At 41.6% G+C, this 22,228-nt stretch overlaps 1 protein-coding gene across 5 annotated transcripts in view; it reads right to left on the bottom strand.

The window, feature by feature from the left end:
* Window positions 1–16,463: 16,463 nt before the first annotated feature.
* MOBP (myelin-associated oligodendrocyte basic protein) overlaps window positions 16,464–22,228 on the bottom strand; it is a 46,338-nt gene continuing 40,573 nt past the window's right edge. For 2 of the 5 annotated variants that reach the window (XM_011976115.1, XM_011976116.1), the window contains 3 exons: window positions 19,950–20,015; window positions 17,185–17,394; window positions 16,464–16,926 (listed from right to left, as the gene is read on the bottom strand). In XM_011976115.1, coding sequence (XP_011831505.1) covers window positions 16,611–16,926; window positions 17,185–17,390 — 522 coding nt within the window. In that variant the 5' untranslated portion in view covers window positions 17,391–17,394; window positions 19,950–20,015 and the 3' untranslated portion in view covers window positions 16,464–16,610. Of the gene's footprint in view, window positions 16,927–17,184; window positions 17,395–19,416; window positions 19,617–19,949; window positions 20,016–22,228 lie in introns of all 5 variants that reach the window. The other 3 variants (XM_011976114.1, XM_011976117.1, XM_011976113.1) reach the window with 2 other exon arrangements.

Raw genomic sequence — 22,228 nt, 5'->3', positions numbered from 1 at the left:
CAGGCTTTTTCTTCTTCCTGCATCGAGATTTCTTTCTGGAAAGAATAGAGATGCTGCCTTCTTAAGACAAAAATTACAGGTAGCAAACCCAAAGGTTGATGTGCTTAAGAGATTAGAGAGATAAAATCAAATCCAGGAGGATCCACTAAATAACTTCCATCAATAAGAGGTCCTAGAAGCCAGCCTAGGGCTTCTAGCCTGGGGCATCCCATAGCATGCCCTTGTGAGCGCTGAGGTGCTCTAATCCCCACTATGCCATCCACCTGTTCTTGTTAGGAAAGAGGTCTGGCTAGCAGTGAATTGTTTGTGAGTGGATTTCCACCTTGGAAGAGAAGGATAGATAAGGTGTAAAGAAAAACTTTACCCTCTGATCTGCATGTAAGCATGATTGAATTAATAAATACTCAGAATGTCTATTGAGTCCCACTTCCTCTGAATGACAGACTACCCAACTCTCCTTGACAGTGGATGGAATAGGATTATCTCCATTGCATCATTACGAGGTAGCATGGGCCACCACCTGGGCCAGGGAATTATTTTCTTTGTATTTCAGAGATAGAGACTCCAATATTGACCCTGGTATGGTTTCATTAATAGAGAATGACCCAAGAGCTCTTTCTTTCTGCATGAATGGTAGATTTGGTTAACGCTGATATAAATAACTTCCCACCTTTATCAGAAATACGCATCATTAACTCACTGCAGAAAGGACTTCCACCACCATCAGTTACCGCCTCAAACAGGGACCCAGACGTTCTTCCTCACCCTTTCTTCCTAGTGATTTTAAACCTCCTAACTAAAAGACCAACATCCCTGCTGAAGGAACTTTAGAAACTTACACCCTCTTGCTCCGAAAGAAAACTTTCTTTCTAGACCCCAGTAACTTGGCATTATTTACCTTTCCCTCTACAAAATCCTTGCACCTTTTAGGTTCTAGAGAGGGGCCCACCAGTCTCTGCAGACACCACTACTGGGTCCCACAGATCCCCAGCCTCAGGTAATGAATTGACTCTTAAGAGAGTGCATATGCTTCACAACCCAATATGACTGCTGGTAATTAGACGTAATACTTTTTTAGAACTTAGTTTTATTAAGAGATTTTTTTGAGCCAAATGATCAAAATCTGATAGATAACTGATTTTCTATGACGTCAGGCCACGACTTAAGCTGTAGCTTCCTGTTTTCTCTATTCTCCTCAAACCTATTTTACATTTACCAATGTTGTTTATATGTCAGTGTAGCTTATGCAACAGAAATGGATTTTAGTGCCATGTAAAATATAATACTTTTACATAAATTCGTTTAAAACTGAAAATATAGGAATAATTATCGGGACTGTTTCCTAATCTGTGTTCTTTTGCTCATCTGCACTTTGGTTAACCCAGTCAGTTGATCAAAGTCAAAGCACTGAACTTGATGATAGGTAAATTGTTGCCTAAGAGGAAATGAGTAGTCACTGAAATGCCAGTCAATTAAACCCAAACCTGTGATGTCAAAGAGTACACTCTTTAATTCAGTAAACCATTTAGAAAAATCACTGACATGAGGATTCTATCAATATTTGTTGCATTCGTGGAAATGTAGTCAGACTCTTTTGTTCCAGTAAAATCCTTCATCTATTTGAAGTTAGGAGTCAGCATAGACACTAAACACTACTTTTGTTGATGTGAAGGTGTGGCCTGGAGTCCTGCTGGCTCCACCTTCCTCTTATCTCATACAGTGGGATCTCCAAGTATGCTAGGGTACTCTAAACCAATCTCTGTTTAGAAAATTCTAGGTTGCCGCACCATGGTAGTAAGGTAAAGGTCATGGTTGCAGTGGCCATGGGGGTCATGAAAATCTCTCATTTCCCATTACAAACACAAAGCATCCTGTGATGTAAGGTGAATGCGTAGTTGATGTTCAATAAGAAGTTATTTTATCACTTGCCTTACCCAACCATTCCTGCAAGTGTATACCTCCACTACAATAGGAAGAGTGAGTATGCAAATTCTCTCCAAGTAACAACTGCACACCCTACTCTTGGGTCAACAGTATCATCTTTTTCCACTAAGGACACTTCATCTTACTCAGGCAGAGATACTAAGTACCTGGTAATGGTGTTATTAACTGGACAAAGACGTATGTGATGGAGTCAGGCAGGAAGCCTTCCCAGGGCCCTTCCAGCCCTGAGTTTCCGCATTCTCTGGTGTAAGAACAGCAGCCTAGATGGACAGGGAACAAATTACTGTCTCAGAGTACAAGTCCATCTCCCTGTAATCTGGTGGAATTTTTGCATCTTCCCTTCGTCAAAGTTTCCCCATGAATCTTTATTCGCTGGGAAGATTAGACTCTGCATTTTTTTTCCTCCGACTCTTATTTCTTCCACCTGGAACCATATGAGCCTCAAGTGTAGATCTGGAATTTAGATCTAAATATGAAGTTGTAGGCAAAAATGTAGTGGCAAAATGTTATCTTGAATTTTAAATAAATAAATAAAAATATAAATTCATCTGTAGAAAGAATTATATGGATCATTTCAAAGATGTGAGTTGAAATGATTTCTTTATAACTCTCTCTCCCATCCTCATGCCTCTGACCCCAACACCACCACCCACATTGTGAACAGGCCATCTTTGCAGAGGAAATCAAAACCACAGGCAGAAACTGCCTCAAGGTCCTGCTACTAAGTCTGCAGATCCACCATAATCTACACTCTCCTTTTCTCCTTCCCTCTTTTCCAGTGCTCCATGCCTGATCCTCTCACCTGAGCCTGATTTGGCCCCCTCAACTCCTCAGCTGCTGGCTCCATCAGTGATCCACTCCTCCTCCTTCACACACCCACTCTGCCGCCACCCTCCCAGCAGCACTTTCACACGCTCAGGTGCCTCCTCAGTAAGTGCAACACTCCAGCCCCTGCCCTATTCCTCTGCCTTCCTTCATGGTCAAGCCTAGTGGAGAGGGTTGCATCTACAATTGCAAATTCCTGTTCCTCGCCTCCCATTTACTTCACACAGAGTGTGCCTTACACTGTCACCAACAGTTCCTTGTTGCTAAATACAATAGACACCTTTGACTTCTTAAAAATATCTGAACTTTTGAAAAAATATTCCTATAAAAAACAACAAACAAACATTCATTCTGTCAACAAGTGTTTATTGAGTTCTTACTAGTGCCAGGAACAAGTGGGGAGGGGGGAACTGGAGCAAGTAAACAGATGTTGGCAATCATGGTGTTTACATTAGGAGGGGAAAAGAGCCAAGCATTAAACAAGTAAATAAATGAACAGAATAGTTCCAGAGGGTGATAAGTGCTATGAAGACAATAAAACTTAGAGTGATCAAATAGAGTAACTATGGAAACAGCACCGAGTTTTCAAGGGAAGCACCTCTGAGATGATATTTGAGCAGAAGGCACCTGGCCAAGATCTTGGACCAGAGTATCACATGTGGAGTGAACAGCAAGAACAGAGTTCCAAGGTAGGCACAAGCACTGAGAATATATCACAACGTACCGTTTATATGTACAAAAAGAAAGAACAGAAAGAAGGCAAGGAAGCGTAGTCTTGTTGGGTAGGGAAAGAGCTTCTGAATCAAAAGCAGAGTGAACCAAGCCTGGAAGAACAATGAGCCTTGTCCCCTGTGGGCTACGGCATGGCCTCTTCTCCCTTCCACTGGCCTCCTAGGTAGAAAAGCACTGGAGAGATTGGGGAGGAGAGCGCAGAAGGATTCACTGCCTGCATCTTTTCACTCTCCAATCCCGACTTTGGGAGCCAATAAACAATGTAGCTAAATTTGGGCCCAAAACAAGCCAGGAAGACTCCCAGAGTAATCCCAGCTGGAATTTGAATAGAGATGGATTCATTCCAACCCGTCTTCTCCCACCACCCCAACTCTGGGTTGAATAGGGAAAGCAGTTCAAAAGGGCTTCTGCAAGGCCACTGTTGAGAATACAGTGCAGCCCTAAGTCAAGGCCAGGTCACTGAAGGCGGCGTGTTGGCGTACAATCATCTCATGATCAGCTTCAGTGGTCAGGTTCCTCAGGGACTTGGAGAAGTCCCCAGAATTTGTGTGTGAGAGAGAAAGTGAGAGCCCAAAGACATTATCTGAAAGCTAAGTTTCCCAACACACACACACACACACACACACATACACACACACACCAGTCCACAGGAGCACAAGGTGATCTAAGGATCCTCCACTTGACCCAGGGGAAAACTCCCTCCCCGCAGCATGTGTTTGTGTGTAGGGGATGTGGTAGATTCGGGTGGAGTGAAGATTGGGGTTAGTTCCTAGGACCCTGACCAAGAGCCCATACTAAAGATCAAAGTCCTCTGCAAGAGTTTTGGGCTACAGATAGTGGGAGAAAAACAGAGAGAAGAGATGGGAAGTCAATACCCAACCCTGTCCCATTATAATTGGGTTCAAACCCCCTCACATCAGGAAATGGCCTCCCGCACAGGGAGAGAAATCTTGGACTGCTTAACCTCCTCTAACTCACCCCTTTCCACACTTAACTCTCCTCTCCCCCAGGGCAAAGTTCCTCTCCTATTTTTCCTGATCTCACTCCACCATCAAATGAAAATGTGGAGAGGCCAGCCAGGGAAAGCACTAGGGGGACCAGGCCTCAGACTTTCCCAGGAATTAGCGGGTTAGATGTGGAAATAAGAACTCTGAGCATCCCTTCTGGTGGTGAAGTGCCATAAGGCCATGAGCCTGTGTCCCTAGGTGGGGTAGGGTCGGGGTAAACAGCCATGTATTTAGGATCACTTAGGAGAGGGGCTGGGGGTAGGGCATTGTGGTTGAAGCCAGATAACATTCCCAAGGTCACACAATTTGAAAGCAGTCAATTCTAGAGTTGGGATCATTCAGATGGGCTGAGCAAGGCTCAAAGGCAGTGCCTTAGAGGACTTGCTCTCACCCTAGCTGGGCCAGGAGGAGATGTTCAAAAAGCCTCATGTAAGGTTGGAGACAGGGCCCTGAGGAGTGGGAGAGGGCTGCTTTTCATGCCTTTTCTCTCTGCTTCAACACAATTCGCTGGCTACACATGGATTTAGACAACTCCTACACTCTCTAGGGATTTCTTTGCATCTCTGGATCATATGGCAGTCTAATATCTTACTCAGAAAATAACTTGGATCTTCCCCAGAGCCAATTATGGCTCTGACTGTGGGCTGGCACAGGGAACTAATTAAGGAAACCAAATGGCACAGAGAAAGAGAGAAACCCAGATAGAGATTAATTACAAAGGAGAAAGTCAAAAAGTAAAAGTTGAGCTCAGCAACAGGATGCCAGGGATAGAAGGGAATATTTGGAGGACAACATATGGGTTGGCACTTGAGTGACCCTGACCCTGAGCCATGAAAGACCCTGGAGGCCTGTGCATATCCTGGAGAAGAAAGGACTGCAGGTGAAACAGAAAGAACTGTGCATTGAGCTCTGGAGCCTGCGGGTGCTGCTGGAACCCCCTGACTGGAGTACAACACACAGAGATAGCCCTGCTCACCTCCAGGCAGGCTGCCCTGAGGCCCCCAGGCCATGGGGACCATGAGCATCAGCAGTTGCTGCATCAGCAGGTGTTTGTCCCTGCATAATATTTGAAGCCAGATAACTTCATCCAAGGGTAGATGAGTTGTGAAGCAATGAGTCCAGGAGCCAAGGCCGTTTATTCACTTTAAACTCTTCCTTGATCACTTCTTTTTTGGGGTTGGCCTGATCTTCCTTTTCAATCTGGTTTACAAAGAGAAAAAGAAAAACACATGACACAGGTAGGTGATGTATACTCTTTCTCTCTCTCTCTGTGCTCAGTTAATATAATTGTGGATTTTGAGACTACCTTTGAGGGATTCTGCAAAATCCCTCTCTTTAATTTCTTAATTCTGGTAGTCTCTGGTCAAAAATTATATGATAATATTTTTTTCTTGGCCTGAGTCTAGGAAAGATATTCTTTAAAAGTTCTATTTTAAGTATGACAATTATTACTTTTCTGGTTAATCATTGTAGATAATTTTGAAACAGAAAAACACAAAGGAAATTAAAGTACACCCACTCCTGGAAAAAAAATTTTACTACTTATAGACATGAAGATGTGAATGTACATACATATACACATAGAGTATATGCACTTACAAAATTGTGAACATACTGACATGTTTCCACTTTGATGGGGGAACAAATCTTGTTCAAGAAGGAGATAAACAACATCCAATAAAGACATTAGACATTATAAATGTGTGGCCCAGACAAGCATTGCCTGCAAGCTTACCCAACTGAAATGTTGTGTGATATCAGCTTTAATTTATTTAGACAGCAGAACTCTATGTGACTGCCTTTGAAATGAAGTTATGTCGAATAGTTTCAGCGCATCATCGAAGTTCTTAGTTTAAAAAACAAATACACAAAAACCAAAATGCATGCATTAGGAAGTTCACATAATTTTATTCTAGGGACAAAACTTATGAGGATCACAGCTTTTGTGTAATTTGGAAAGTTTTTAATATTAGAAATAAAATTTATATTCGAATATTAGCAATAGCATTTTGAAAATCCCAAATGATATATCAAGCTAGCAAAGCTGATACCTTTCAAACTGGATTGAGGATACCAGAAAAAAATAAATGCAGAAATATGTTATTAAAACTTGTAGAGTGAATTGTAGCCTGGAAGGTTGGAACACATCCCTTGAAATTTGAGGAAGGAATCTCTACACTTTCTGGATTGCCTGTATGACCTCTAGACATGTGGCCGCGTGAGTATTTTCGAACTCCCCACAGATACTGCTGAATATAAAACCCAGGTGCTGAGACCAGCACGGAAGCCCACAGATCCCAGGCATCACCCTCAGCAAGTATCTCTGCAATCAGTCACTGTGGCATCCTAGGTAATATGAGCATCTAATTATCTAATTGGCACTTTATTAGCAATAGCAGCCACATTGATGGTAATGGGGATGTCCAGTTTATACAGCAACAACCCCTGAACTCCAAATCAACCAGGAAAGGCAACTGAGTTGGAGATAATATGCTAGTAGTTAGGGTTAAATGACACAATGTATCCATTAAATAATTGTTCCAATAATATCCACTTACCTAATACTATAATATGATGAACTAATGAAGTAGATAATATCCTCATTTTACAGATGGGGAAAATGTGACTTAGAATAAGTAATTCAGACACAGGAAATCCACAGGCATCAGAGCTCAGACTCAAACTTTTTCAATTCATGCCTTTTTTTTTTCCGTTTTAATTTCCAGTTGTTGGAATGATGCCAGAGCCCTTCTCACTGTGCCAGACTGACTACAAGTGTATTCATAGGGCTCATTCAGTCAATAACATCAGCCAGGCCCTGAGTGAGGCCCTGGGGGAATGAGTGTAACATTCTCTGATCCTGACTTATGCACACTCCATCCAGCAAGGAAGATGGACAAGTAAGTGAACTGATCAGCAAAGATGTCCAAATTATAGCGTTGGTAGTATCAAGGGAGCTTCCAGAAAGGGAGACCATCTGCTCAGCAAGAGGTGTGAAGGCTCTTAAGTCACAGGGCTATGCCAGTACCCCTTACCACTGACAATAATGATGACTCTTTACACTCTGCTTCCACAAAATACCCCCACATTATTCACCCTGACAAACCCAAAACAGGAAAGTAACAGGTTACTAGTACACAAAAGTCATGTCCTATATAAAATGCTCTAGTCATCATGTTGTAGCACAGCTTTGAAAGGTTGAAATTATAAAGACTGCCCACATAGCTGAATAGAGGAAACAGATAATTCACAGCCATGTAGGGTTTGAGAAGAAAGTGTCATCAGTCTTTGGCCCACACATGGACAACTACCACATGACTGTTCTTCAAGATGTTAACTCCCTCCAAGACTGAGATTGTCCCCAAATGTGAACTGAAATTGAATCCACCTTGTAAATCCAATCCCTAGAGCTTTGGTAACCATCTCTCATAACCATTAAGATGATATCAGGCAATTTTGAACAATTACCACCATAGTAATTCTAATAGTATTTAGGACCTCTGTGATTCTTTACATCCAAAGAATGCTCATGCCAATTCTCTGTTTTGATAATACAGTACATCAGTCAAGAGGCCATGAGGAAAGTTGAGCCATATTTTGAAATGAGGATATAAAGAAAGCACAGGAATAAACTAACAACCCAACCCAAGCACCTTGTGTTATTAGGCTTGGGCCTTCAGACTGTAATCCCTTGTAATAAGCCAGAGAGCCAATTTGGCAAGAATTTAACCTTGTTAAAATATTTCTCTAAAAATTAAATGTTTTAAACAAAATAGCAGTTCAAAACGTTAAAAAAAAAAAGGCATACAAATTGAAAAGAAAAATATCAAACCGTCTCTATTCAAAGACAGCATAATTTGCAATATAGAAAACCCTAGAGTCTACCACAAAAAATCTAGAATAGGTAAGTTTAGCAAAATCACAGGATACATGATCAATATACAAAATTCAGTTACATTTTTATATACTAGCAATGAACAATTAGAAATCAAAATTGAAAAAGAATGCTATTTGTGATATCACCAAAAAGCATAAAATCTTAGGTATAAACCAAACAAAATATGCGCAAGATCTGTACATATTGTACTAGAAACTACAAAACAAAAAAAGACCTAAATAAATAGAGAGCTATACCATGTTCATGAATTATCAGACTCAGTATTGTTACAGTTCTCCCCAAATTGATCTATAAGCTCAACACAATTCCTTTCAAAATCCTACCATAATATATTGTAGAACCTGACACACTGAAAATTTATATGAAAAAGTAAAAACACTAGAATAATTTTTTACCAGAACAATTGTTTTAAATGAAGAATAATGTTGGAGAATTCACACTAACTGATTTCAATACTTACTACTAAGCTACAATAATCAAGTATGATTTTGGTGAAAGATATATAAATTAATAGAAAAAAGTGGAAAGTCTAGAAATAAACCTATAAATATATGATCAACCGATTTTTGGCCAAATTGCAAAGGTAATTCAGTGGAGAAACTTTTCAACAAATGATGCTGAACTGAAATAATTACCAAAAAAAATTGAGCCATATGCAAACCATATACAAAAAAAATTGAACCTCAATTCATACTTCACACCATTACAAAAAAATTAACTTAAAATGGATAATACTGTAAAAGTAAAACCTAGAATTTAAAATTTCTACAAGAAAATATAGGAGAAGATCTTTGTGACCTTGAATTAGAAAAAGATTTCTTAAATACAACACAAAAAGTGTGACCCTGCTGGGGATCCCTGGGGAACAGTGTAGACATGTACATCAGTATCTCATCTGTATCTCATCAGAGAGGCGAAGAAACTGAGGTATCAAAAATTAAAAATTATTATTTATAATTTATAAAAATTATAAACATTTATAAAATTTATGAAATTTATAAAAATTACTATTAAAGACCAGCGTGATAGTAAAATTTGATAAATCTGACTTTGTCAAAACTTTGGCTCTTCACAAAACACTATTAAGAAAATAAAAAGGCAAGTCACAGACTTGGAGAAAATGCTTGCAAAAAATATTGTTTATAAATGTTTTGTATCTAAAATATTTTTAAACCCCTCATCTTGTATCTAGAATATTTTAAACCCCTCAAAATACAATAATAAAACAATCCAATTTTTATATGTAGAAGATTTAAGCAGAGATTTCACCAAATAAGTGTCTTTGGTGGATTATCTTTGTACTCATTAAAAGACGCTCAACTTCACTAGCCATTAGGAAAATGCAAAATTAAAACTACAATGAATACCATTACATGCCAATCAGAATGAATAAAATTTTTAAAGCTGATAGTACCAAGTGTTAACAATAAGCCCAGGTTACTGGCAGGAATGCAAAATGTTACAACTTCTTTGGAAAATAATTTAGCTGTTTCTTATAAGTTTAAACAAATATCTACTATATTACCCAGCATTACCAGTCCCAGTTATTTACCCAATAGAAGGGAAAACTTACGTTCACATAATGTTCACAGCTTTATTCATAATCACCAAAACTGGAAACAAACGTCTTTCAACTGGTGAGTAGCAAACCATGGTATGTGAATCCATATATATGTGTGTGTGTATATATATACACACACATATACACACACACATATACACATACATGCATGTATGTATATACATATATGCACATACATATAAACATACACATAGAGAGAGACTATATGGATGCATATGTATATATGCTATATACGTATATACTGTATGTGGATGCATATATATATAGTTGTGTTCAGCCAAGGTTGGGTTTTTCCCAGGGGTGTAAGACAGATATTCAGAAGGCAAGGGATTCTAGGGTATTTGTGAAAGAGATTAAAATGTTGGGGCCGGGCACGGTGACTCATGCCTGTAATCCCAGCACTTTGAAAGGCCGAGGTGGGCAGATCATGAGATCAGGAGTTCAAGACCAGCCTGACCAACATGGTGAAACCCCTCTCTACTAAAGATACAAAAATTAGCCAGGCATGGTGGCGCACGCCTGTAATCCCAGCTACTCAGGAGGCTGAGGCAGGAGAATCACTTGAACCCAGAAGGCGAAGGTTGCAGTGAGCCAAGATCGCGTCATTGCACTCCAGCCTTGGCAACAGAGCGAGATTCTGTCTCAAAAAAAAAAAAAAAAAGGTTGGGCCATAGTTGCATATGGATGCATATATGTGTGTGTGTGTATATATACACACACACACACACATACATATATACTCTATATATACTACTCCACTATAAAAAGAAAGAACTATTGACTCATGCAACAACATGGTTCAAAAGCACTATGTTAAGTAAAAGAAGCTACACTCAAAAGGCTATAATAATATATAATTCCTCTTACACAGAATCCTAGAAAAGACAAAACTATAGAGACAGAAGACAGGTCAGTGGTTACTACAGGTCGGGGAGTTGACAGCAAAGGTGAAATATAAAGAAATTTTGAAGGGTAATGAAAATATTCTATATCTTACTTGTGGCAGTAGTCATAGGACTATGTGCATAGAAATGTATGCCAAAAGAGTTTAATTTTACCACATGTAAATTATACATCAGTAAGCCTGATACATGTGGAGTATTGTGTGAGCATACAAACTACATGTGCATACATGACACTTTTGAGGTACATGCTTCCTTTTTTGTCTGAATGCATGCAATTGAACTATAACTGCCCAAAAGGAAACTGTTTAGTGATAGGATAAACACAATTCTGCTTATACCCAGCTACTATTGTCCTGCTGAGTGCTTTTCTCCAGTGATGCTTAGCTGCCCAAAATCAAGCATGGTGAAGCCGGTTAGTTGGGTTCATCAAAGGCTGGAGTTTTCCCAGGGGTGTAAGACAAATATTCAGAAGGCAGGGAATTCTAGGGTATTTGTGAAAGATATTAAAATGTTGGGATATCATTTCTAATTTGGAAAGTGAGGAAAGTGAAGAGTCTGATAGATGGAGATAAAAATGGAGGAATCAGAGCACTGGAGGCACATGGTAAAGTTTAAGAACAGTTGCTGTGAGGGCATTTGGCAAACAAGTTGGAAGAGAAGCAGAGTGTGGATGTGGAGTTGTGTGATTCCACTGATGATTTCAGAGGTGGCAATCTGTTTCCTTCATTGGAGAAAGAGCTCCTTAAGAACAAATGATTTCTATACAGCTCTGTTGAACTGAGCTCAGCCAGCCCTAACTACTGCCTAGAAGCCTGGTCTCTAACATTCCAGGTGTACCCTAACCTTCTCAAAATTCTAGCTCACTCATTCTCAGGCATGACCTGCCTCTGTCTTAATGCCTATTAATGGGTTTCTCTCTACTTTGCACAATCTAACAGTTTTTCTTGTTCTCTTCAAAGGCCAATCCCTCCATATGTGCTATGGAGGAGCCTTATTTTATCAACTACCTCCATTCCCACTACTTTGTTTCTAGCTTGATCTCAATCCTGCACCCCTTCCCATCAGAAAGTCAAATTGGCAGGCATTTATATGCAAGGGAAAATTGGAAGTTACAATGTGCTTAGGTTTCCAACTTGGGGGATTAGTTGGACAGCTGTGTTATTTGCTGAGATAGCAAACAAAAAGAACAAGCTTTGTAGGAAAGAAATCAAGCGTAGACAGATTAGATTTTCCAACATCAAATTGATCTGCTGAGTGAATAGGCTCATATATTAATGTCAAGGATGAATTAAGGTTTAGAAGTTATCAGCATGTGAGTCATAATTAAAACCACAAGAGAAGGCAAAATCATATAAGCAGAGAGCTCAGTATGGAACCCTAGGGCACCTCAAGGTTAAGCAATTGGCAGAAGAGTAAGCACTCACGAAAAGATGGAAAAGGAAAGTTCCTGCAGTGAAAAGGAGGAAGGGAGTCACAGAAACCAAGAGAACAGAGAGTTTAAAGACTGAATGAGAGAACAGTCCAACAAATCCAACAGAAAGCACCATTGATATACAGACTGGGTTCAGCATTCATTAGGAAAAGCAGCATGAAGGCCACAGGTAACCATTAGAGCAAACACTACTGGTGCCTTGCCCATAACCCCTTGCCCATACCACTCTTGTGCTCAGCCCCACTTCCAGATGCCAGCACTTGCCTTTCTTTTCCTGAGGGTTTGTATCTTGCTGCTGCAGCCCACTTTGCCATCTCCTTAACAAGCTAGATGTGTCAAAGAATGAATGCCCCCACCCTTGAAGCAGCATTGGCTAACTAACGACTGACAAGAACTGGTGTATAAATATCCCGGTTCCTCCAGCCCTCTGGTGAGATAACTGACGCACATGTCTACACTGTTTCCCAGGGGTCCTTGGCAGGACTAAGCTCCAGGAACCCGTGGTGAGAATTGGTTACTGTCTTTTTAAAAATTGGCTCTTTCCCTCCCTTGTCTTGCTTCCCACATTTCTCCAGTGTCCCCTTCACCTCCCAAATAAACTTCTTGCCCTTGCATTGTTACTTCTGGAGGAATCTGCACAAGAGGAATTCCAGGGGCAGGGGGTGCTAAGGGAAGAAATTAGAATGCAATGAATTGAAGAGCAAATGGGATTTGAGGAAGTAAAGATGATGAGTTTACACTATTGTTTTTAAAATTTGTCTAAGGTAGAGAGAAAAGAGGATAGGGCCAGACGTGAACACACAGTCAATATGAGAGAGCAAAACATGTCAAAATGCTAATGAGAAAGAGACAAGATACAAAGGCTGAAGTGGTTAGGGGGGTTGCTAAGTTGTACAGCAAGACCCCAAAGGAGATAAGAGGTTGGAAGATCACAGGGAGGGATGGGGAACTGGCCTCATCAGCGAATAAATGCTTCATCCTCTGAGGCTGAGGGGAAGGATTTAAAGACAGATGCACATTCTGATGAATGTGTGGGTGCTGGTGGAGCCAAGACTGTCTGGGGAGTAGCTGGGATTCATCCATTTTTGGTGGCACCAACCCACCAGGCTACAAAGCTTTTCCCAAACTGTGCTCAGCAGCTCTAGGCACACATGACCATCCTCAGCAGCTGGAAAACCAATGCAGGCAGGTGGTGAGCTTGATCTAGAATCAGGGATTTATAAAACGAGTGTTGAAGGAGAATGAGAGACAATTGGGTTAAGGCTATCAGAGAAGGCGTAGTTAACCATGTAGTCTGGACCAGGTAGGACCTGTGACCAGACAGAGGTTGTCACACTCCAAAACAACACACAGCTCCCAGGACTGGAAGCCTCTCTGGCTAACCTAGGCCTCTGCAAAAGCATCTGCTCTGCATAAGCATTGTGCTATAGGGACCACCAGGATGTATAAAGGCCTGCTCCCAGATAGGAAAGACGGTGTGCCACAGGTAGGGCAAAATTCAAGAGTTCAGTCACTCAAAATAATAAAAGCAGTAATGCAACCTGAGACACAGGCAGCACACGAGCCTGAACAGAAAGCAAAGAGCTCAGACTTTTTCTCTAGCTCTGCTGTTTCCTGGAAAATCAGAGTCTGCCAGGCTGCTTGTGTGCAGGGCTCAATTTAATAATATAAAACATGCTGTATAGAAAAAAATGAGTCAAAGGCACACACAGCACTTCCGAATATATGTGACTGATTGACTCCAAATTAACCACCCACAGCCATGGTGGTTTTCAAAGAACCACAGATCCCCAGCTCCCAAAAGCAGAATACTAAAACCAAAAGAGGCCCAGGACGTACCTGTTAAACCCAAAGGCAAGGACAACCTTGTGAATTCCTAAAATCTTAGAATTGAGAGGACAGAATAAACTAAGAGGGAGATGCCACTGTTACCTCCTATCAAATATTAAGAATGCTACCATGTTTAATCAGGATGCTGCAACCATACAATCGGTTTCTAATATTACATCATTCTCTGGTTTTTGAGAAGACCTATCCAAAGGAGTTATTAAGAACCCAATTAGGCCTTTGCCAAAACAAGCAATACAACCTCTACAAGCAATACTTCAGAAATAGCACTGTTTCAGAAAGCAAGTTGGCTTCAGAAAATCTTTTTTATCCTTTCTTCATGTGCAAGTTAGTAGCTCTGCTTAAGAGCAAACATTTCCTATCAACCTGCCTCCCACTCCTTCGATTCAAAATAGTCAATCAGTATCAATAAAAGGAATAGACAATATGACGAAGAAGTGGCTCCAATATATTACCTGAAGACCTTTGGGAATCTAAGAAGGAAAAATGAATATCTCAAGTAGGACTCCGATAGTGCATAAGTGAAGTCATGGGACATTATGAATGAAGCCTTTCAGATCCTCTGTTCCCAGGTAAGGGACAATGGCTAAGAAGGTAATAACAGCCTGTGGAGGCACCTTCTCTGATATCCACTGAGATTTGTTAACTGAGGGAGTCAAAGCACGCCAGCACTAGGATACCTCCTGAATTTAGGTGAATACACTGAGCAAGGTTAGGTCCAGACAAATCTGTGAGTATGGTGAAGTTTGCTTTCATTGTCTTCTAACTCCTTTCCGTGTCCTGATTGAACTCCAGCCACCCAAAGCCACCACCATAGGTGACATGCCTTTTATACAACTAATTTCCTCTGTTTTATACATTTTCTAACTACTTCCATATATCAATACTTACCTCTCCTAGGACCCTTCTACTCATGCTCCTTAAGAGGGTCTCAGTTAATGACTAGGTAACCAGTCATACAATTTGCTGTTAAAGTTTTAGTGAGTAGTTACTTCCTTCACAAATTAAACTTGCCTAATCTTGTGCCTTTTTAATGCTTTCACTTTTGGTACCATAAATTTGTCACTTTCCACATTTCTTTACCTCACATCACAAATAATCTGGATTATTCATTTATGGGTTGTTTAGGTCAGCACTGATCATTGTGTAGTCTGTGTACTGTCTACATAACTATACCTTGAGGGGAGGGGGTGGTGAATTCTTACTAAAAAGGCAGATGCCCAGGCCTTAGTGGTGACCCAAAAACCATATTCTCTAGGGGCATCTTTAACATTCTCCCCCATTGACTTTTCTTCCTCCTGAATCAGTAAACATCATGTGATACCTACACACAGTAGATGCTACAGAAGTGCTGGGTATCAGAATACAATTAACACCAACTTATAAACAGGTTCACTTCCAAATAATAAAAGCTTTAAAAAGTTGGCATGCTGATATACCTTCACAACAGTAAATAAATAAATAAATAAAAATAAATTTAAAAATTGGTCAGGCATGTGTGTGTTGGGGCAAGAATTTAGGGGGAATCTCTGTACCTTCCCCTTAATTTTGCTGTGAACCTAAAACTGCTAAAAAAAAAAAAGAAAGAAAGAAAGAAAAAGAAAAGAAAAAAAAAGAAAAGAAACAAAACAAAAAGAAAAGAAAGAAAGAAAGAAAGAAACCTAGCCTACTAAGATAGGGTAGGTGAACATGTTCATTCCTGGCCCTCTTTTTGTCTCTACATGACTCACCTTGCTTTTGCCGTCTACTCATCTTATCCTAATGTCCCTTGTAAAGCCCCAAACTCCTGCTTATGGTTTTCATGGTCCCATGTACATGCATATTACGAAAACATTACGGCACTGATCCCTACACGATGACACCTATTCTCTTATATGGTCCTGGTGAATCTCAAATAACACAGCTTCCTCGCTGCCATATTCCCTTCCCCCAGCACATCAAATGGAACTTTACAAGTATACAATAGGATTTGTTGAGTAAGTGAATGAGTGAATGAATGAATGGTATTGCTACTGAGATTGACATGAGATGAAGTGTGTTGGGAGAATGGATGGGTCCAATGGATTACCCTCTCCTTTTACATATAAGGATATTGATTAGAGTTACCATTCCTTATCTCCCTGAGGCACAGGCATTCAGGAACTCATTTATTCAATCTGTTACCATGGTCTATAATCTCAATTGATAGATTAACAACTTCCAGTCCTATTAAACAAAGGAAGCAATGGCCACAGCCACCCAAAGTATGCACCAATAGCATCTAGGAGGAAACCAGAAGCCACACTAGGTATTTCAACCAGAGGGGATTTAATGGAGGGAGTTGATTACACAGGTTGGATAATAAGGCTGAAAAGGGCCGTGGAGACAGCCCGGTGTTAGTAAACACAGGAAGCAGCTACTAACCTTAGGGCTGGGGAACAAAAGGGAAGAGATGGTGTTACCAGAACCTAGAAGCTTTGACGGGGGACCCCCCACGACTGGCGCCTGGCCCTCTGACGGGGCTGCTGCGCTGCTGTTGCTTGGACTTCTGAGGGGGACGCTGCTTGGCTGGCGGTGGTCGGACCTCTGGGCGGGGGCGTGGCTGACGCTCAGACCTCGGAGGGGACCGTGGCTGACGCTCAGACCTCGGAGGGGACCGTGGCTGACGCTCAGGCCTCGGAGGGGACCGTGGCTTGGCTGGCGCTCTGACCACCGCGGGGGGCGCAGCTGGCTGTTTCTTGGGCTTCTGAGGGGACGTGGCACGGCGCCTGGTTCTGAGAGGGCCAAAAGAAGCTGGAGGCGGGAGCCAGGGCTCTCCTCGGCTGCTTAAGCGACGCTGGCAGGAGCTGGAAACAGGTAGGAAGGCCCTGCTCCCCCACCCACCTTCCAGTCTCCCTGGAGTGCCTTCCGGTGTCGGAGCCTAACCCGGAGCCGACTGGGGGGAAGAGTGGGGTGCGGAGCGGGAGGGGCGTGCCCGGAGCCGAGACCACGCGCTGTGCCCAGCCGTGCCGCCGGGCTGGGCGACCGCTCACCTGGTCTTTTGGCAGGCGCAGCAGATCCAGTCCTCCTCTTTCTTCTGGTAGAAGCAGCCGCTCTTACAGATGCTGTATTTCCGATCCACTATCTCCTTCTTGGAATTGAGGAAGGTGAACGGCGGGCAGCAGTGTATGCTGAAGTGCTCGGAGTACTTCTGGTTTTTGGAGAGTCTGGGACCCTCCTTGGCCGTTTTCTGACTCATCTCACTGGAAATCGCCGATGCAAGGAGACAGAAAGAGACATAAAAGCACATCAGGCAAGGGAGCCCTCTACTCAGGAAGCCCCCTGCTACTCCCATAGTCCAAGGTAACATTCAGGGTGGTCCTACAGAGCAAAACCCTGGAAGAGCAACTTTCCCCCAACTCCGTGGAAAGGAACTCTACTAAGAGTTCATTAATTTTCATTTGTGTATTTTTAAAAATCCTGTTTTCAAGGAGAGAACGAAACATGGGCTCTTGTTTTCCTTATGTTTTAGAGACCCATGTAACATAGGAAAACATTTAAAACCAAACATATTCTTGACTAAATAATATTCTAGAGTTAGGAAAAGACTTTTCTCTAAAAAGCAAAAAAACAAAAAAAAGTTTTTTATTATTATTTGTTATTAAAACAATCATCATTCCTGCAATAAAATAGTACACAACAAGGAAAAAGAACAAACTGCTGACCTGCTGACATACATTAACACATTTTGATCTCACAGACTTAATGTTGAACAAAAGAGGTCAGACACAAGAAAACAAGCTGTATGATTGATTTTATATGAGGTTCAAGAACGGGCAAAACTAATCGATGGTGCTAGAAATCAGAGCATAGTTATATTTGGGGAAGGTGGGTTCTGACTCAGAAGGTGCAACAGGGGAACTTTCTGGGGACTGAAAACATTCCTTTTAGGAATGTGACAAATGCAGAAATAGTCCTACCTAACACTACAAAACACCGAAGTCCACAGGGGACTTACGTGACTATCAAACAACAAGAATCAACATAGTTAATGGGCATAAACTGGATACCGAGAATGTCTCTGCTCTCAACAAACTCAGAGTCAGGTCGGAGATGCAGATGTGCAGTATGTAATTACAAAACAGTGTTATGGTGACCAATACAATTGTGTACAAAGGTAAAGGAAATCATGGGAAAAGGATGGATTCCTTGAAGACAGAACCTATAATCTGGGTTTTTAAGGATGAGTACAGAAAAAGAACTAAATAACATTGAGGGGATATTTTAATTTTTTTGTCTGTTGGTGTGGTTGTCTTCTGCTACAAATAGAAATGACAGCTGAGAAGCAGGTAGAATGCAGTTACAAATACATCGCTTTTGCATCTCTGTGATCATCCAAATTGTGTGTCACATCTGTTATGGATGTTCAAAATATTCTTTCCCAATATCTCACTTGATTTTATCACGCAAAAAAATTAGTTTTACATTTAAGTATCTTAGATCTTATCAAAGGTTTTATATTTTTCCCAGAAAGTTTTCCCCACTCCATCAGCTTTTAACATACTCATATGCCCCATTTTAAATGAAAATCCTCTCTGGATCCTGCTCCCATGTCTTTTTGCTTCCCTGTTACCCTCCTCTTTTGTATAGGCAAAGTTCTTGAACAGTTATTGATACTTTTCCCCTCCATCTTTGCATCTCCCCCTCACTCACTCATCAGTGTACCCACTGTGGCTCCTGGTCCTTTCCTCCCAAGGAAAAATGACTCTACATAGCTCCCCAGAGACCTCCATGGTGCTAAACCAGTTGTCTTCATATTTGGTCTCCATCTAAACTCTTTCCTTTCCTGTGATACCACATTATCTTAGATCTCCTCCTCTATCTCTAGTCTCTCCTTGTCTATTTCTCTTATAGGCTCATCTGCTTTTGCCAAACCTTTCATTTTTTTAACCCTAAACTTTTAACGTTGGAGTTATTTAAGGTGTAATAAATACTAAATGATAAATGAAGTTAACTTTGCCCATTTAATTTAATATTTATTATACACTTTGGTTTTGTCTGGCACAGTGCTCAGTTCACATACTGGACACAAAGCTAAATCATGCTTAGTCCAGTCCTCAAGAAACTTACCCACCAGTGGGAGATACAGGCAAGTTTAAGTGATTAGAATGCACATAATGTGCTAATGGCCAGAAAAACCTCATTTACTGAGACCAAATAAGTACAAGTCACTGAGATGAGGAAGTGGGTAGATCAGATAAACATCCTGTTCACAATGAGCTCACATTGTAGGTAGAGGAATGTCCACAGACATCAATAAGTGTGATACAAGGCCAGCATGCTCTGGAACATGAGAATGTGCTGGTGCAATGGCATGAAAAGTCCACAGAAGAGAGGGCAATATGTTTGGCTAGAGAACAAGGTGAAACTTCATGGGAAGAGGCATTTCATCTGGCCAAAATGAAGGCTTGGGAATGACTGATACCTAAGCAGATACACAGTGAATTGCATTACCCCTGAGAGCCCTCATCCTATCTACACTGCAGAATTGAAAGACGTAATAGAGCCAGGACTCAGGCAGTGAGGCAGGTGAAATGTCTAACCTGTGTGACCAGGAACACAGTCATGCCCTCAGCTAATCAGAGGTCTAAGTAGATGAGAAGGAGGGAGATCATCTCATTGGTCTGAGATACCATGAGTTTAAAGAGCCAAGGGCATCCACAAAGAAACGGGCATTCCAAACTCAGGACCTAAAGCTCTCATCTTGAGAGCCCTTCACCTCATGGAAGGGGGCAAAACTTGGGCATGGATGAGATACCTGTGAACTCAGCGAGGAATCGGTCAAGGGAAGGCTTCCAGGAGGAGGAGTAGACCTGCCTTCAAGCTGTGGGAAGAAGGAGTAATGGATATTCAGAAAGGTAGGATGAGTAGCAGTCTCCTAGGAGAGAAATTGCTGAATTTTCAAAAGGAGATGATCAGATATATTCAAAGGAGCCCTTTATCCAGACAGGTATGTATAGACCAATGAGAAGCTGCAGCTGACTTCTAGGGTCAGATTCATTGCAAAGACCCTAAATGTCTGCCAAGCCCTTCCCCAAGTCCTACATAGGTCACTAAGTTCATCTAGAGTTTCTCCTTCCATGAGAAATAATGAAATGAAACACTTTAGGACTAACCTTCAGGAGTAATTTCTTCAGGTTCCCAGCACATAGAGACTGTTATTCAACTCTTCACAGGCAACTCAGACATTCCCAATTCCTCCGGCCTTCTAGGGCCACCTTTTCCAAACGGCTCAGGCACCCATCACAAATAACAGAAAATCTAGCTCTTATCCCAACTGTTTAAGAAATATGGGATAAGGAGATTTGAAGTCCCCTGTGACTCTGAATTCCTTCCCTAATTGAATTCTCAAATCCCACTCAGTGCTCCAGCTGATGTAACGCCTGGGTCACTGTATGCCCATTTGCACTCCCGCCCTGTCATTTCTTCCCCCCAGCACTTCAAGGGAAAATTGTTTCTTACTCTGTGACAACTTCCCTCACTCCCTGTCTCCCCTGACCATGTCCGGCCGGGGACAGCATCACCTCCAGTTATCCATCAATTCATGGTCCTGAAGGAAAAAGTAATTCCCTTCCCTGGAAGAACCTCACCATTCCCAGCACAACCACCTGAAAATGCATCCAACTTTCAAAATAATATTTTCTCCCTCTTTTAGTAAAATGTTTATATTTTTGAAAAGACTGGTGGGCGGATCACGAGGTCAGCAGATTGAGACCATCCTGGCCAACGTGGTGAAACCCGGTCTCTACTAAAAATACAAAAATTAGCTAAGGGTGGTGGCACGTGCCTGTAATCCCAGCTACTTGGGCGGCTGAGACAGGAGAATCGCTTGAACCTGGGAGGCGGAAATTGCAGTGAGCAGAGGTCACGCCACTGCACTCCAGCCTGGGCGATAGAGCAAGACTCCATCTCCAAAACAACAACAACAACAACAACAAAAACTGGCCTCCTGTTTTCCCCGGTGGCAGAAATACAGCACTTAGTTGGGGTACCTGGTTAAGTGGTTCTATATACTGTCTCCTCAACTGTCGGCCCCACGCCACCCTCCAATTTAAAAATGTTAAGCCCCACATGCTAAATGAGAGTCATCGTTTCCGAACACACCAGGATTGCTAGTAAATTCCTTGGAAATACAGGCTGTTAAATTAAGTTTAGCCTAAAGCCACATCCTTACATATTTTAAGTTCCGCCTAACAGTTTATTTGTACATAGTAAACTGTAACCTAACTGGATGTGTACATTGTAACTGCGTCTTATACCAATCACAGAGTTTTGGTCAATCACAGACAGCCAACTGTGTTCAAATAAGGCAAATTCCAGCTGTAACCAGTCCAGCTGTTTCTGTACCTCACTTTCGGTTTCCATTTGTCACTTTCCTTTTTCTGTCCATCGATGTTTTCTGACTGTGTGGCGGCCCTGGAGTCCCTCTGAACCTAATCTGGTTCTGGGGACAGTCTGATCTGTGAATTGTTCTTTGCTGAATTAAACTCTGTTAAATTGAATTTGTTTTATTAAAGTTTTTCCTTTAATAAAGCAAATAACTAACAGCGAAGAAGTAACAATTTACTGAGCACCATTGTGTATGGTTGTTTTGCATACTTTATCTCATTTTATAATGTAGCGTTATTAACGAACTAAAGATGGAAAGTCTAAGGAACACGACTAAATCCATAAGCCAGTAAGAGGCAGCAAGGGATTTGAATCCACATCTGTGTGACTCCAGCATCCTGAGGACTTTAGCCAGGTCCAACACTGCTTTGTGCTTCCTATAGACTCAACCCTCCTCCCAAGGAATAGGATTCCAGGTGCTGAGCCCAGACTAGACTTCGGGGGACCAGAGATGGACCCAGGGGTGGGATAAGGCTCAAAGATCCATGGGTCTATGTCCTAGGGTGAGAAAGACTGAAAATTGGGGAAACAAATCACTCCAGAAGAGAAAGATAGAGAATGGAGTTTGGAGGCTTCACAATAGAAACCAGGACTTCTCGGCCAGAGCCAGAAGGGTCCCTGTCCAGGACTAGCAGTAAGCTTGGGATG

Source organism: Mandrillus leucophaeus, unplaced genomic scaffold (assembly GCF_000951045.1).
Source record: "Mandrillus leucophaeus isolate KB7577 unplaced genomic scaffold, Mleu.le_1.0 Scaffold1628, whole genome shotgun sequence".
NCBI lineage: Eukaryota > Metazoa > Chordata > Mammalia > Primates > Cercopithecidae > Mandrillus > Mandrillus leucophaeus.
Note: the sequence above shows the minus strand (reverse complement) of the source record. Positions and strands in the feature narration are given on the sequence as shown.